The 17,182-nt window shown below is 40.5% G+C and overlaps 1 protein-coding gene across 4 annotated transcripts in view; it reads left to right on the top strand.

The window, feature by feature from the left end:
- The window catches only part of fat1a (FAT atypical cadherin 1a), a 198,537-nt gene that overhangs the window by 165,570 nt on the left and 15,785 nt on the right, over positions 1-17,182 (top strand). For all 4 annotated transcript variants that reach the window (XM_055635259.1, XM_055635251.1, XM_055635243.1 and 1 more), the window contains exons 18-25: positions 1,973-2,170; positions 4,407-5,208; positions 5,449-5,580; positions 5,751-5,908; positions 7,067-7,529; positions 12,043-12,196; positions 13,515-13,625; positions 13,708-14,336. In XM_055635259.1, coding sequence (XP_055491234.1) covers positions 1,973-2,170; positions 4,407-5,208; positions 5,449-5,580; positions 5,751-5,908; positions 7,067-7,529; positions 12,043-12,196; positions 13,515-13,625; positions 13,708-14,336 — 2,647 coding nt within the window. The remainder of the gene's footprint in view (positions 1-1,972; positions 2,171-4,406; positions 5,209-5,448; positions 5,581-5,750; positions 5,909-7,066; positions 7,530-12,042; positions 12,197-13,514; positions 13,626-13,707; positions 14,337-17,182) is intronic.

Here is a 17,182-nt window from a genome sequence, read left to right as displayed (position 1 = left end):
TTTTAACATTTTGATGTTCTTTGGTTATACTCTTTGGATCTTATTGTATTTGTGGATTTTAAGCCACCATGTCCAGAATATCTATCCTTCCTTAATTTCTTTAATGCCAAAATCTTTGCTTCCTCCACACTCACATCTATAACAAAATTCACCTTGCTCATCAATTCTTAATAACTCCATCTTGTGCAAATCTGTCACACACTGAGTCCTGCTAGCTAGCAACTTGATTGCATATGTTCGATAAAATTCTCATTGTTATCTATTAATCTCTCAACTGTCACAATACTACCCTTATAAGCAGTCTTCCCTAGGCCCGCTAAAATTCTGCACTGTCCATGATCTGTATATCCCATTTCCCTTCAGCTTACCATTTGCCATTTACAAAATCTACATCATTCTCTAGCCCCCGGCACCAAAATTGTCTCATGGCTTATTTCCCCAAATTCTGCGACCCAGTTATTTTACTAGTTTTAGGTCACCCTTCCTACAGTGCCCTCCATAATGTTTGGGACAAAAAGCCATCATTTATTTATTTGCCTCTGTACTCCAATTTGAGATTTGTAATATAAAATATATCATGTGGTTAAAGTGCACATTGGGGGCTAGTCTCCTTCAGTTTTCTCTTCAGCATATAAAAGGCATGCTCAATTGGGTTCAGATTGGGTGATTGACAGCCACTCGAGAATTGACAATTTTTTAGCTTTGAAAAACTCCTTTGTTGTTTTAACAGTATGTTTCGGACATTGTCTTGCTGTAGAATGAACCTCTGGCCAATGAGTTTTGAGGCATTTGTTTGAACTTGAGCAGATAGAATGTGCCTATATACTTCAGAATTCATTACGCTACTACCATCAGCAGTTGTATCATCAATGAAGATAAGTGAGCCAGTACCTTCAGCAGCCATACATGCCCAGGTCATAACACCCCCACCACCATGTTTCACAGATGAGGTGGTATGCTTTGGATCTCGGGCATTTCCTTATCTTCTCCATACTTTGCTCTTGCCATCATTATGATATAAGTTAATCTTCATCTCATCTGGCCACAAGACCTTTTTTCAGAACTGTGGTTGCTGTTTTAAGTTCTTCTTGGCAAACTGTAACCTGGCCGTCCTATTTTTGCAGCTAAACAGTGGTTTGTACCTTGCAGTGTAGCCTCTGTATTTCTGTTCATGAAGTCTTCTGTGGACAGTGGTCATTGACAAATCCTCACCTGATTCCTGAAGAGTGTTTCTGATCTGTCGGCCAGGTGTTTGTGGATTTCTCTTTATTGTAGAGAGAATTCTTCTATCATCAGCTGTGGAGGTCTTCCTTGGCTTGCCAGTCCCTTTGTGATTAGCAAGCTCACCAGTGCTCTCTTTTTTCTTAATGATGTTCCAAACAGTTGATTTCGGTAAGCCTAAGGCTTGGCTGATGTCTCAAACAGTTTTATTCTTGTTTCTCGGTCTCATAATGGCTTCTTTGACTTTCATTGGCACAACTTTGGTCCTCATGTTGATAAACTGCAATAAACATTTCCAAGGTGATGGAAAGACTAGGTGCAGTGAGCTCTTTTATACCTGCATTAAGAAGGCAATTAAACATACCTGAGTAATTACAAACATCTGTGAAGCCATGTGTCCCAAACATTATGGTGCCCTGAAATGGGGGGAACTATGTATAAACACAGCTGTAATTTCCTTATGATGAAACCAAAATGTATAAAGATGGCCTTTAATAAAATCTGACAAAAATGTGCAATTTAACCACGTGTTTTTTTTTCTATTACAAATCTCAAATTGTGGAATGCCGACGCAAATAAATAACTGAATGGTCTTTGTCCTTGACATTATGGAGGGCACTGCATCTTGCTTTTCATCCTGGAATCGATGTCCTCTCTATGAGAATGACCTAGTATGTTTATACCTAGAAAACATGCAGGTTACAGAGAAATCACTTCCTTACCAGATCTGAATTGTATCTAATTTTTATAGGAAAACAAGCCCTTTGGATCCAGTGTGCTGCAGCTTCAAGTGATAGACAGAGATTCATCGCACAATGGCCCTCCATTCACTTTTACAATCATGAGAGGGAATGAAGAGAATGAATTTCAGATAAATCCACAAGGTCTGCTCTTATCGTCATCTCAACTTGACCACAAGATCAAAGATGTTTATCTATTGCAGGTGCAGGTAAAGTATCCAGTCTTGTGCATCGTATTAAAACTTTTATATTGAATGAAATGGATTTGATTTAAATTTAAGAATTATTTTTCAGTTGCTTCCACTTCAGAGCTGCATATAAGTAACTGGTGAACAAAGGTTAGGGGTTTCCAGTCAGCAATCCATTTAATTCCCGCTAGCTATCTTTTTGGGGAAAGGATTATGCATTTAGAAATCCATACCGACCTCTTTCTTAACTTGCCAATATTGAATCTCAGCTTGTATGGCCAGCTGTTTGCTTCTGAACAGAAAAATTATCCATATTTCTCCCAGCCTCGGGTTGATAGCTGCTGAAATGTTTTATCCCTCCTGTTACTTCAGTTCCTCCCCTGCAATCCCCTTTCCCACTCCCACCTCAGCATGGCAATGATTAAGAACCCTGTCAGCACTCACTGTGCAGCCACACACAATGAATTACTGCTTGAACAAGAAGTTCAAGGGTGTGCATCACTCAATGATCTTTGGCACTTTTCTGCCCCAAGAATCACAACCATCAGAAGAGGAGAGAAGATATATTGCCAAATTAAGGAAATGCCCGTAGTAAAATAAGGTTTGAAAAGAAGCTTCACCTTCTCAAAAGAACCACAGACTTCTCCTTTCTAGAATAAAAAGATTGCAATGATTGTTTGAATTTTGGCTTCAAGCAATTTCTGCACAAACAAGGCAATTGTATAATGTTGCTGCAAATGGTGTATTTCAATGATGTTAAATCCCCTAATGCCAAACTGCACAGCTTTTGTTAATGCTTTGAACTATTTTGTAATTTGGAATAATTATTCAGCATTAATAATTCTACAGTCCTCACTGCATGGCCTGATGAATTAAGGTTCAAAAAAGATAAGAATAAATTAAGTAAAACTTTAATGAGAAAGCTAAACAGAAGGAATGACAGAATGACATTGAAATGCCAATTGCCTGCCTGAAGTGTGTGGCAGTTGAACAGGTATTCCCAGAATGCCCAGCATCCATCTTATAAGTTTGCTGGGAAGATGTTCTGCTGGGTATCCAGCACTCCGGCCTAAAGCAAATGGAAAAATTACCAATGCTTTTCTAGGCCACGTCCCCATTGTTAACCCTTATTTGCATATTTCTTGCACAAATGAATGAAATGAGCACAGCCCACTCCACACACACTGCACACCAAGCAGTGTGCGTTGTAAGCAGGAAAACAAAGTGCTGGAGGAACTCGCAGGGTCAAATAAGGAAACAAGCGGAGGGGTGCAATTGCTCCCTGGACTCCAGACTTGCTGCAACATACGCGAGGCCTCCTTCCACTCCTTTCTCTTTGTTGTTGACTTCTGGCAGCACGTTGGTGGAGCTGGTGTCTTCTCATTCTCCTGCTTCATAAGTTGCCTACGAGTTATTGAGCATTGAACAGAGTCCTTAACAAAATCCAGACTTGAAAATAGCTCAAGGCTTCCGCAGAACAGAATCCATCGAAAATAACATGTCAGTAATTGTGGCATTATGGTGAAAATCATCCTCCAGTGCATATAAAATTTGAATGCATATCCTGGCTGGAGACTTTTTGTTTACTTTTATTTCTGTGATAATAACAGTTACAGATGTTCCAATGAGAGCCCTTTGTTCATAGTGTGATATGATTTGGAAGGTTTTTTTGCAGCCTTGTTCTCTGTCATAGAAGTAATAGGATTGATGATATTCGGATTGAGATTACAGATGGTGGATTCTTGAGCGAAAAACAATCTGCTAAAGAAATGATGATGTACTTGTGTCATAATTGCACATTTTCTGAAGCTGAAAGTGAAATGTTCTGTGAGCTTGTATGTGACACTGGGCTGGAAACATGTCCATTCTGCAGCCATCCATAATTAGAGACAATGAAGCTAATAGGAGATTTTGTCACTGAGGCAGGTCTGCTTTTCTGAAATCGCTGAATACAAAGCTGAAGGAGATACAAACTAATTGTAAGATTAATGCAAAATGAAGACGTACCATCCTTGTAGTCCGATTGGAAAATAATGCAAATGTTCAAAAATAAGACAAATCCTTTAATATATGGATAGGAGAGTTTCAGAAGGATATGGGCAGGTGTGGACAATTGAGATTAATTTAGAATGGGGTATAGCATGGATGCGATGGGCTGAAGGACCTGTTTCTGTGCTGTATGGCTCCATAACTAAATAGAAGTGTATAAGAAGCAGATTATTCTCCAATATCAGTTATGGTTACTTTATTTCTCCAGGTGACTGACAACGGGCGACCTCCATTATCCTCATCAACATTCATAAACCTTAAAATTATTGAAGAAAGTATTTATCCCCCAGCTATACTTCCTCTAGAAATCCACATAACCACTGTTGGAGATGAGTATGCAGGAGGCGTTATAGGAAAGATTCATGCAACAGATCAGGATATATATGATACTCTCAGCTACAGCCTTGCTTCTGACATGGGAAGCTCATTTGCAGTTTCCAGCACTGACGGCAAAATGATCGCACATAAGCATTTGGATGTTGGTCAATATATTCTTAATGTCACCGTTACTGATGGCCGGTTTACAACAGCCGCTGACGTATCTGTGCATGTTAAGCAAGTGACACAAAATCAGGTCAACCACTCCATAGCCATACAATTTGCAAACATTACACCTGAAGAGTTTATAGGGGACTATTGGCGTAATTTCCAAAGAGCATTGCGAAACATTCTTGGCGTTAGAAGGCACGATGTACATGTTGTGAGTTTGCAACCTTCTGAACCACCTTCAAACTTGGATGTGCTCCTAACGGTCAATAAAGCAAGTGATTCTTTACACCTGCCTGAAGTTCTTTACCATAAGCTGAATGCCTCTGTGGTGGACATGGAAGAAATGATGGGTGTCCGAATACTAAGAGTCATTCACAAACTTTGTGCTGGCCTAGATTGCCCAATTAAATTCTGTGAAGAGAAGATCACCATAGATAGCAATACCATGTCAACACACAGCACTGCAAGGCTGAGCTTTGTAACACCAAGGCACCATAGAACGGCCGTCTGTCTTTGTAAAGGTAAGGATGTATTGTCTTTGGTCTGCTTATTAACTGAGTAAAAATGTACAAATGAACCAAAAATATAATGTGGAAATTATAATTTCTTTGCAAATTTTAAAAGCCAAATGTAATAGTTTGTGACATGAAAATACACATATGTATAATTAAATTGCAGTTAAATTAATAGATTTCTAATCGTTGAGATGCCAATTAAACCCTAAAGCAATGTTCTATAGAGAAATATTTTATTACTTCCAGACGGCAAATGCCCCACTATATATAAACCCTGTGAAGGTAATCTCTGTCCTGCTGATACTGAATGCGTACCTGACGCGAAAGAAGGAAGATACACGTGCTTATGTAAAAATGGGAATCTGGGCCAATGCTCTGGTAAGGATTTTCTCTATAATCCAAGATAAAGACTTTTTTAAGTTTTAATTTTTCGTGAGATTTACACTGCCAGTGAAAGCTTTTATTTCTGTATGTGTGTAATTATTTGATGACTTTTTTTGTGTTGAATTGTTGGGACCGTGTTTTCCAACCTTGTTTTGCATTTTTAGGTGGTGCTTCTCTGTCATTCAACGGCAATAGTTACGTGAAATATCGGCTCATAGAAAATGAGAATAAAGAAGAAATGAAACTTTCTCTGCGTTTACGGACTTACCATCCACATGCTGTTGTCATGTATGCAAGAGGAACGGACTACAGCATTCTGGAAGTATGTGCAATTCTCAAAAGTGGGCAAAATATTGCTCAGTGCTATTTATTAATTTTTGTGTAGGAACAATCCTGTTGAAATCACGAACCTGAGAACTTGACACAGCCACTTTCACTTAGAGATGCTGAAAGCTGAGGGATGTGCAATTTTTTGATGACATGCACTATTACACAAGAATGCAAGAAAAAAGGTTGACAAGGCCACCTGGCTCCTCAAACCTGCCCGCCAATCATGGCTCTTCTCTGTGCCAGTTCAATGTAGCCCTCAGTTCCCTGATCTTTTAATAATTATTACCTCCAATGTTAGTATATCCTTAAGTAAATGGATCAAAATAATGCTCCAGGTGTACCCTGTAAACTTATAACAAAACATATTTGGAGATTGTAAATAAGGCTCATGTATCATTACCTTCCTAACTACTTATTGCATTTGTTTGCTAACTTTTTGTGTTTAACACAGAAGAACACCTAGATCCCTCTGTCCTCCACTCCATTTAATTTCAATGTATTTCCTATTAATTTATATTATGGGAGTACATGTCCTCGCACTCCCTTACATTAAAGCCTAATTGCCAAGTTTTTGTCCATTCAGTTTTTCTATAACCTGTCCAACTATCCAACTATCTGCATCAGAGCATTCCTTCACATCTATTTTCATGTTGCAAGCAAACTTGGTCGGGCATCCTGTCCCCTCTTCCAAGTCATCAATGTAGTCAGTAAATAACCAAGGGCTCAGGATCAGTGAGGAACTCTAATAGTTTTATCTTTACTATCTGAAAAATACCATTTATTCTGATTGATGTCTACTGTGTGATAACCAGTCTTCAATCGCTATTAATACTTTTCCCCCAATGCTTATAGGCTCTTGAATACCATCCTTTTATTATACAATTAAATTAATATAGTATGTCACATAAAATATTTAATATCCATAAAGGTCAGTCTAAACACTTCCGACGGCTAGTTTTAATAACATTGGACTGATCCAGTAATGTAATGTTAGGACTGATCTAATAATGATCGCCTTACTGTATGTAGAGCAAGGTCATAAACTTGATAATTAGTTGAATTACTGCAAGTTAATATCATCCTGCCATTACCAGCACCAGTATTTAGATATAAAAATAGATGAGTTGATGCTCACAATGCTATTTTACAGATTAACAATGGAAGATTGCATTACAAGTTTGACTGTGGGAGCGGTCCAGGAACTGTGTCTGTGCAGAGCATTCAAGTCAATGATGGAGAATGGCATTCTGTTTCATTGGAAGTTGATGGAAATTACGCAAGATTGGTTCTTGACCGAGTCCATACAGCAGCTGGTACTGCTCCAGGCACCCTGAGAACACTAAACTTGGACAACTTCTTGTATTTTGGTGGCCATATCCGTCAACCGCGCACAAAACATAGCAGAAATCTGCAGGTCAGCAATGGCTTCAGAGGCTGCCTGGAATCAGTCATGCTGAATGGGCAAGAGCTGCCTTTAAATAGTAAGCCAAGAGCCTATGCAGTCATGGAAGAATCTGTTGAAATGTCTTCTGGTTGTTCAGTAATGCTTGCAGAAGGCTGTTCAAGCAGTCCATGCATGAACAGTGGTACTTGTTCATCGCTGCCTAATGGAGGTGAGTAAATAATTTACAAATTGAAAATGGTTACAATGCCCAATGATTTAAAGCTACTATTTATCATCTGTTTGAATGTGCTGTCATCAAAAACAATTTTAATTTAATGGATAATGAATTTTCACTTTGGGTAAAGAATGAAATGTGAAACAGGTTAAAAACAAAGCATGAATTTAGTTTAGTTTCGTCTAGAGACACGCATGGAAACAGGCCCTTCGGCCCACCGGGTCCACGCCAACCAGTGATCCCTGCATATTAACACTATCCTACACACACTAGGGACAATTTTGACATTTGCCAAGCAAATGTACCGACAAACATGTACGTCTTTGGAGTGTGGGGGAAACCCACGCAGGTTACGGGGAGAACGTACAAACTCCGTACACACAGCACCCGTAGTCGGGATCGAACCCGGGTCTCCGGCGCTGCAAACGCTGTAAGGCAGTAAAGGGCCTGTCTTACCTACGTGTCCTTGGCACGCAAATTACGCAACCTTGTGGTCGCGTTGAGCCGCAATGGTCCTTCGAAGGTCGGGCGGGATTACATGCGTACGCACAGCCGTCTGGAGCGCGTAATGTCATTTGAAGATGGACACAAAGCTGGAGTAACTCAGTGGGACTGGCAGCATAACTGGAGAGAAGCAATGGGTGACGTTTCGTGTCGAGACTCTTCTTCAGTTTGAAAAGAAGGGTCCTGACCCTAAATGCCACCCATTGCTTTTCTCAAGAGATGCTGCCAGTCCCACTGAATTACTCCAGCATTTTGTGTCTATCTTCAATTTTGTTGGCCCCGCTCTGGGAGTAGAAGTGGGGGTGGATCCGGACAGCAACAGCCGTGAGCCCCAGGCAGCGTTTGGCGATCGTTTGCCTGCTTCTGCTGCTGTTGAAGGTGAGACGTTGTGTCGCGCCAGGGTCTTAGGCTTGTCCCCCTATGGCCGTCAATTCCACGACAGGCCGTTGGGGTGCGAAGATTTCATTCACTACAAAAGTGTCGGAGTCCTGCGCGATGTCACGCACAACTACATACCCCTCCGCGCTTCTAAGTAGGACCGGCCACACGATGCCCGTACGCCTCAAGGCAACCACGAGGCCGCGTAATTTGCGTGCCAAGGACACGTGTAAGTGGGACAGGCCTTTAACTCTACCACTGCACCACCATGCTGCTCCTCCATTGTTCCTTTATGCCGCCATACAATGTTACTTAATTTAAGAATATTAGGAATAAGCAAGCATCATGCAACCTATTGAATCTCCAGTCGAGTACAACATCTGCTGTAAGCATTTAGTAACCTGAGGAAAAGTTGTGGAAAGAAATGTCATTGATTATCTATGGGCTTATCTAAATGCTTTATAACATGCCACCATTGTATCTGCTTCTACCATCACCCCTGGCAACGCATTGCCACTCTCTGAAATGTTTTGGTAGCTGGAGTTTGAACAAAGAATAAATGATAGGATACTAAAAATCACAGAAAGAAGAGGGGAATCGGAGTAGTTGTTCACATTTCAGAAATAACAGGCCAGGTAGATAAGACTATAAAGATCTACAAGATACTTCCCATTATCATGGTTATATAGCATGGAAACAGATGCTGTGGTCAAACCTATCCATGCTGACCAAGACCCATCTAAAGCTAATCCCATTTGTTTGCATTTGGCCCATATCCCTCTGCTATCCATGCACCTGTCCACACGTCTTTTAAATGTGGGTATTGGATCTGCTCAACTACTTTCTTTGGTAACTCATTCCATATATCCACCATCCTCTGAGTGAAAAAGTTCTTGATTCTCATACCCTGGGAAAAAAACTGTGCATTCACTCTATCTAGTCCCCTCATGATTTTATACAATCCATAGAATATTATGCACTTTTAGATATCACCCCTCTGCCACCTGCATTCCAAGGAATAATGTCCTAGCCTGCCCGTTATTTTCTTAGAGCTCTGTTCCTCGGGTTCTGGAAACAACTTTCTCAGTCTTCTGTGCATCCTTTCCAGCTTAATTGCCTCTTTCCTATAGAAGGATGACCACAACTAACATGATAGTTAGCCTCAACAAGGTTGTATACAATTGTAAAATAACCTTCCAACTTTTATACTCAATTCCTAAGTTGAAGATGGCAAGCTTGCCAATTGCCTTGTTCCCCACCCTATATACCTGTGATGCCACTTTCAGGGAACTATGTTTTTGTACTCCTAGATCCCTCCGTTCTGCAATACTCCCCAGGGCCCTATCGTTCACTGTGAAGATCGAGCTCTTGTTTGACTTCCCAATTAGCAAAATCTCGCACATATTTGAATTACACTCCCATTAGCCATTCCTCAGCCCATTTGCCCAGCTAATTAACATCCCGTTGCAATTCTTGATAACTATCTTCACTATCATTCATAGCAGCTATTTTAGTGTCACTTGCAAACTTACTAATCATGCCCTGCACATTCTCATCCGAATTATTGATGTAGTGACAGCCTAGCATTGATCCCTGAGGCACATCACTAGCTACAGGCCTCCAGTTTGAAAAAAAACAACCTTCCACCAGCACCCATTGCTTCCTACCGTGAAGCCAATTCTACATACAGTTCTGCATTCAGAAATTGCAGAGTTGTAAGATCTAGCCTAGTCAGTCCATCACACCAACCAGATTTTCCACCATTGACTCCATCTACACTTCATGCTGCCTTGGAAAAGTAGCCAACATAATCAAAAACTTGTCCCAGCCCACACATTCCTCCTCTCTGCTCCCATCCAGCAGAAGGTACAAACATGTGAAAGTTTGCAACACCAGACCCACTAACAGCTTCTTCCTTGCTGTTATCATCTTCTGAACAGTTCTTCCATAAGCTAGGGTACTGTCCCGTTCACCTCTTCCCCATTGTGGACATTGGTCTTTGTCTATGGAACTGATGCATTACAATGCTGAGCTGCATTCTGTATTCTATACACTGTATCTTCTCCTTTGCTCTACCTATTGTGCTTGAGTTTAACTTGATGGCATTTATGTAAGGTATATCTGATCTGTTTGGATAGTACGTAAAACCAAGCTTTTCACTGTACTTCAGTATATATCACAATAATATAAACTAAGTCTTCAGCCCTGCCTTCATTAACTTTCTTGGATTCTTCTTCAAAAATTCATGAGACGGTCTCCCATGCACAAAGTCATGCTGACTATCCCCACTCAATGTCTGCCCTTCTATATTACTATATATTTAACTCTTCAGAATACTCTCCAGTAATTTTCTTACCACAAATGTTTGGCTTGTCTTTAGTTCCCAAGTTTTTCTTTGCAGCCCTCCTTGTATAGAGGAGCATTAGCCACCCTCCAGTCCTCCGACAATTCACATGTATCTAATGATGATTAATGTATCTCAGTTAGGGCTGCTGTAATTTATTTTCTGGCTTCTCACAATCTATCCAAGTGTCACAATATATCTAAGTGTCCTTGGATATATAAGATTAGGTCCGAGAGATTTATCTACCTTTATATGAATTAGGACATCCAGCACCTCCTCAACTGTAATATGAACTGTCCTCATGACATTTCCATTAACTTTCAAAACATTCCATCACCTTCATGTCGTTTCTTGCAGGAAAAACCGAGGAGTAATGTTCATTGTGGACCTTGCCCATAGAGTCTTAGTTGAGGTATAGAATACTAGTGGAGGAAAGTGAAGCTATAACTGTATAAAGCACTAGTTTTGTCACAGCTGGAACACTGTGTATGAGTCCAATCACTACTTTACAGGAAGCACTGAAAGCCCGAGACTAACCAGAAGTGATTCATTTAGAAGGATTTTGCCAGATTGCGGAATTGTAGTTGCGAAGACACAATTGGCTGTAGTTGTTTTCCCGAGAGTCAAGTGGAAAATGAGTCATGTTGTACATCAAGCAGAAGCACAGCAATGAGGACTGGTGAAGAAATATTTAATTAGGGAGCATTAATTTAAGGAAATGGAGATCATAAACTCGCTGAGTAAAATGTTCTGGGACAGCAATCTTCTTTTCATATTAATTTACAAAAAATATTTAATTGAGCATTTGATGTATTATAGCCAGCAAGGCTGCAAATGGAGAGCTAGAAAACTTGATTAATCTGAGTAGGTCTTTTAGCTGGCACAGATGGAGTGGCCCAAATGGCTAACTCTGGTGCTGTTAATAATTTTTATTTGAGTTAATGACGGGAACTAAATGGACACAGATTCATAATCTTTTGGTACATTTTTCACCTCATTTGCCGATTATTGATTTTAACAAATATTCAAATGTTCTTAGGTACACAAAAATGCTGGAGAAACTCAGCGGGTGCAGCAGCATCTATGGAGCGAAGGAAATGAGCCATAGATGCTGCTGCGCCCGCTGAGTTTCTCCAGCATTTTTGTGTACCTTCCATTTTCCAGCATCTGCAGTTCCTTCTTAAACACTTCAAATGTTCTTAGTTTATTGCTTATGGTAGTTTTGATGATTCTTTAATTGCTAATGATCATCACATTTTGCATGAACTTCCATTTTTGCAGGCTACTTTTGTAAATGCACTTCTCTGTTTATGGGCATTCATTGTGAAATTGGTGTCAGCCCTTGTGCTTCGAACCCGTGTCTGTATGGTGGAACTTGCATTCCAGTGAATGATGATTATATCTGCCAGTGTAGAGGACAATATACGGGATTAAGGTTAGTTTATTTTTCACATTACATGCCATCACATTGCATTTTTCATACTACATGAATCTTAATGGAAATTCTAATTCTTAAAAAAACATCCTTCAAACCAGAAAATATCAAAGCTATTTCCATGCTTCCATTTAATGAATATTGGTATATATTTGCAGTAGCTGTCACCCAATCTCTTAATGTGACTGTGTTAGTTTGAAGAAAATAGAATCAGTATTTTGGTAAGGTTGGGGCATAGTTTCGCATTTGTGTTTTAACTGAGAGTTACACCATGGAAACATTCCTTTTGGCCCACCGGGTCCATGCCAGCTATCACCTGTTCACACTAGTTCTATGTTATTTTACTTTTGCATCCACTTCCTACACCCTCTGGGAAATTTACACAAGCCAATGAGCCTGCAGATTTACACATCTTTGGGATGTGGGAGGAATCCAGAGCACCTGGAGGAACCTGGGATTCTGGTGCTGAGGAAGCAGGTCTACCAGCTATGCCGCTGTGCTGTCCAATGTTTAAATATGGTCTGGATGCTCTTCATCTCTGCTTGGTTATTCAATCCAGGCAATCGGGAACATCTGGGTTTTTTGCATTTTTGGTTCATCCAGCAAACTGACATTAAACCTGTTTATTGTTGAGGAACACCAAGCTTTTAATCATGGCTACAAGCAATCTTTTTCATCGAGCTATAGTCTTATGTGTTACAATGGTACTCATCATTGTTAATGGGGGTAATTATTTAACCCTCATGATTGATGGCCTTGGGCAAAAGTCAAGAAGATGCAAGGCAGTGGTGAGCAATCCTGCTGTTTCTTATGCTTAATTGTTTCTTATGCTTTGGCCCGTTTCAGCAACTTTTTTCCTAAGTATAGAACTTGCCAAACCCCACCTAAAACAGTTATATCATAGGTTTTCAAACATGATTATGGTAGCAATGGTAAGCATTTGATATTTTAGCAGTGTACTTGAGATTCATGAACTGATTTTTTTTCTGTACGTTATCAGCAAAATCATATGTTCAATCCTTTCTGAACATCTTGCACAGTTGCACGACTCTTCTTTCTGGTGCTAGAAGTTTCCATTTTTGTGAATGGAAAGTGAAATGTAATTCCACAAAAGGTAGTCTTTAGGTAAACAGGGTGAACAAGTGGCAGCCATTACGAGTCATCAACTTTGAGCCACTGTTGATGTTAAATCTCCATAACAACCATTTCCACTCATCCCACAAACCTAGCCATCTTCTTTAATTTCAATCGTTTTTTAAATGAAAAATGTTGAGGCCTATTATCTCAATTCCTGTAATTTGATCTTTGTTGATTTCAGATGTCAAGTTGGTCCTTACTGCAAAGATAATCCATGTAAAAATAATGGCAAATGCATCGATAGTCTTGATGGCCCAGTTTGTGAATGTGAACCAGGTTATCGTGGAGAGAGGTTAGTATGACCTTCAAATATATGTAAAATCCATTTATTATTTTTTTCCCCCAGAAAATTACCTTATTTTGTTTATTCCTAGATGTGTTGCTGATATTGATGAATGTTACAAAAGCCCTTGTCTTAACACAGGCAAGTGTGAAAACACATATGGGTCCTTCAACTGCAATTGCAGCCATGGCTTTGGTGGAAAACTTTGTGACGATACTGTGGTTAACAAATATATATCCACACCATGGAACATTGGCCTAGAAGAAGTTATTGGAATTATAATCTTTGTCGCGACCATATTTATCCTTGTTTTATTCTTTGTCTTCTTCCGTAAGAAGGTTTGTAAAAAGAAGCATCATAACGATGCTAGTGAAAAACGCATTGGAGCGACCACTTCTTTCTTGCAGAAGAACTACTTTGATTCTAAAATGAATAAAACAATCTATTCAGACATTCCACCACAGGTGCCTGTTCGTCCAATCTCTTATACTCCAAGTATTCCAAGTGACTCCAGAAACAATCTTGACCGAAATTCTTTTGAAGGATCTGCAATACCCGAGCATCCAGAATTCAGCACCTTCAATCCAGACTCTATGCACGGACATCGGAAAACTGTGGCCGTTTGCAGTGTTGCTCCGAACCTACCTCCTCCTCCTCCATCCAACTCTCCATCAGATTGCGATTCCATACAAAAACCAAGTTGGGACTATGACTACGATGGTACGTATCCCACTGTAGTTATTACACATGGTAAATGTGCTATTTCTTTTCTCTCTAATGCCTCATTCTGAACTCAGTCACACGCATCTCCTGACGAGCAGGTAGAACAATACCATGCCTATTTGCTCACACCATTTTAGTAATGCCTAGAATTCTCAGCCACTTGCAGCTGAGATTTATATTAAGAAGGAATGTACCCTGCCTTTACTGTCAATGGAGATTTTGCAGTAATCAAACAAGACTGTTTTAACAGGCGGAGGGAGAACTTGTGTTCTCTTTATAGTGAATTGACAGAATGTGCAGAGTTTAGCTGTTTCATCGCCATCTACAGACTTCTCCCAGTTATCAGACAAATTCATAACTAGAGACTGCAAAATATATTAACAGCTGTGGAAAATGCCCTCCAGTGCAAAGGAATCATTTTTGATCCAATCAGTGTCACAGAACTTATTGAAACAAACCTTTTGTACGTATTAATATACTACAACAAATTGTTGGCCAAAGTCTGAGAAGAACACAACTTGCTTGCTTACTTAGTTTTGCACTCCACTTTTATTTCTTCAGTAGCATTAGAATGAGAAGCAAGTTGCATGAGAAATTTGATTGGAAATTTGTGTAACCTTTTGATCGTCTTGTTATGTCAGACCACCACTGCATTTTTCTGAAAAGGGATTGTTGTGTTTGTCATTCATGAAGCTTGTACTAGGCCCTCCCCTGGTTATGAACACCCAACTTACGGACAGCATTTGGGAGAGCAGCAGGAATGTATTTGCCAGGGATAGGAATGTATTTGCCAGGTGTTACGGGGCTGCAGGCATCTTCTGTCAGCTACGAATGGAGAATTTCCACTTGCTCTCGCCACCCACCCCACCTAAACCCCTCCTCACTCCTTCCCAAATTGCATGGGTCAGGGCTGGGTTGTGCCGGACAGAGCTGGGAATGCTGACCAGACTCGCTCACACAGTGATGTTGCCTGCCTCTTCCTGCTCCTCCTCTCTGCCCTTCCTGTCACAGCTGTTTCTGTGACCCTCTCTCATGTACTATTTTTAATTAACTGGTTATTATTTTTTCTTTTTTTAAATCAGCCAAAAATTGTGGCGACAGTGCATTTTGTAGTTGTGCAGAAAAATCTCACTGTTGTGCATTCGTAACAAAAATGAACCATTGAACTGATGAACAGTTGAGGTCACAAACAAACAAACGACTGAAGCCTATGGAAACCTTGAAACCTCTTGTGAATCAGAAAACATTAGGAAGCCATTAACAGAATAAAAATGGAAAATCCAGGTCTACAGGTCAGGCAGCTTTATGGAGAGGGAGACGGCTGGAAATGCCAACAGGATCAAACAGTGACTGTGATGAGGGAAAAAAAAGATTTAATGTACAGATATTACAGCATAAAACTAATTATCAGAAATAATTAAGGACCTGAAAATTCCAAGATGCCCAGACTGGAGGTGAAGTTATAACCATATATCATATAACTTAAGGAAGTTCTATTCCTTAAGCTTGCTTTGGCCCAGTTGGAACAGTGGAGATAGGCAGGTCGGAGTAGAGATGTTATCGATAATTAATGATCGGCGTTTGTAGGTTTGGGGTTGCCCCTGTGGACTGCATGGAGGAGCTCCAAAAAACAGTCACTGTGATTGGTTTCTCCAATATGTGGTGCATGCGGGGGGGGGGGGGGGGGGGACATAGAAATATAACCAATGCATGAAGTAGATTGGAAGAAGTGTAAGTTGTTTTGAGATACAGCATGCAAACAGGCTCTTCAGCCCAATGAGTCATAGATACATAGAAATTAGGTGCAGGAGTAGGCCATTCGGCCCTTCGAGCCTGCACCGCCATTCAATATGATCATGGCTGATCATCCAACTCAGTATCCCGTACCTGCCTTCTCTCCATACCCCCGATCCCCTTAGCCACAAGGGCCACATCTAACTCCCTCTTAAATATAGCCAATGAACTGGCCTCAACTACCCTCTGTGGCAGAGAGTTCCAGAGATTCACCACTCTCTGTGTGAAAAAAGTTCTTCTTATCTCGGTTTTAAAGGATTTCCCCCTTATCCTTAAGCTGTGACCCCTTGTCCTGGACTTCCCTAACATCGGGAACAATCTTCCTGCATCTAGCCTGTCCAACCCCTTAAGAATTTTGTAAGTTTCTATAAGATCCCCTCTCAATCTCCTAAATTCTAGAGAGTATAAACCAAGTCTATCCAGTCTTTCTTCATAAGACAGTCCTGACATCCCAGGAATCAGTCTGGTGAACCGTCTCTGCACTCCCTCTATGGCAATAATGTCCTTCCTCAGATTTGGAGACCAAAACTGTATGCAATACTCCAGGTGTGGTCTCACCAAGACCCTGTACAACTGCAGTAGAACCTCCCTGCTCCTATACTCAAATCCTTTTGCAATGAAAGCTAACATACCATTCGCTTTCTTTACTGCCTGCTGCACCTGCATGCCTACCTTCAATGACTGGTGTACCATGACACATGTTGAACAACAATTTGCATTAGTTATAGAGTCATAGAGTGATACAGTGTGGATACAGGCCCTTCGGCCCAACTTGCCCATACCGGCCAGCATGTCTCAGCTACACTCGTCCCACCTGCCTGCATTTGGTCCATATTCCTCCAAACCTCTCCTATCCATGTGCCTGTCTAACCATTTCTTAAATGTTGGATTAGTCCCTGCCTCAACTACCCATCAGATTCCTATTAAATCTTTTCCCCCTCACCTTAAACCTATGTCCTCTGGTCCTCGATTCACCTACTCTGGGCAAAAGACTCTGTGCATCTACCTGATATATTCCTCTCATGATTTTATACACCTCAATAAGATCA

The sequence above is a fragment of the Leucoraja erinacea genome, chromosome 1 (genome assembly GCF_028641065.1).
Source record: "Leucoraja erinacea ecotype New England chromosome 1, Leri_hhj_1, whole genome shotgun sequence".
In the NCBI taxonomy this organism is placed as follows: Eukaryota; Metazoa; Chordata; class Chondrichthyes; order Rajiformes; family Rajidae; genus Leucoraja; species Leucoraja erinaceus.
Note: the sequence above shows the minus strand (reverse complement) of the source record. Positions and strands in the feature narration are given on the sequence as shown.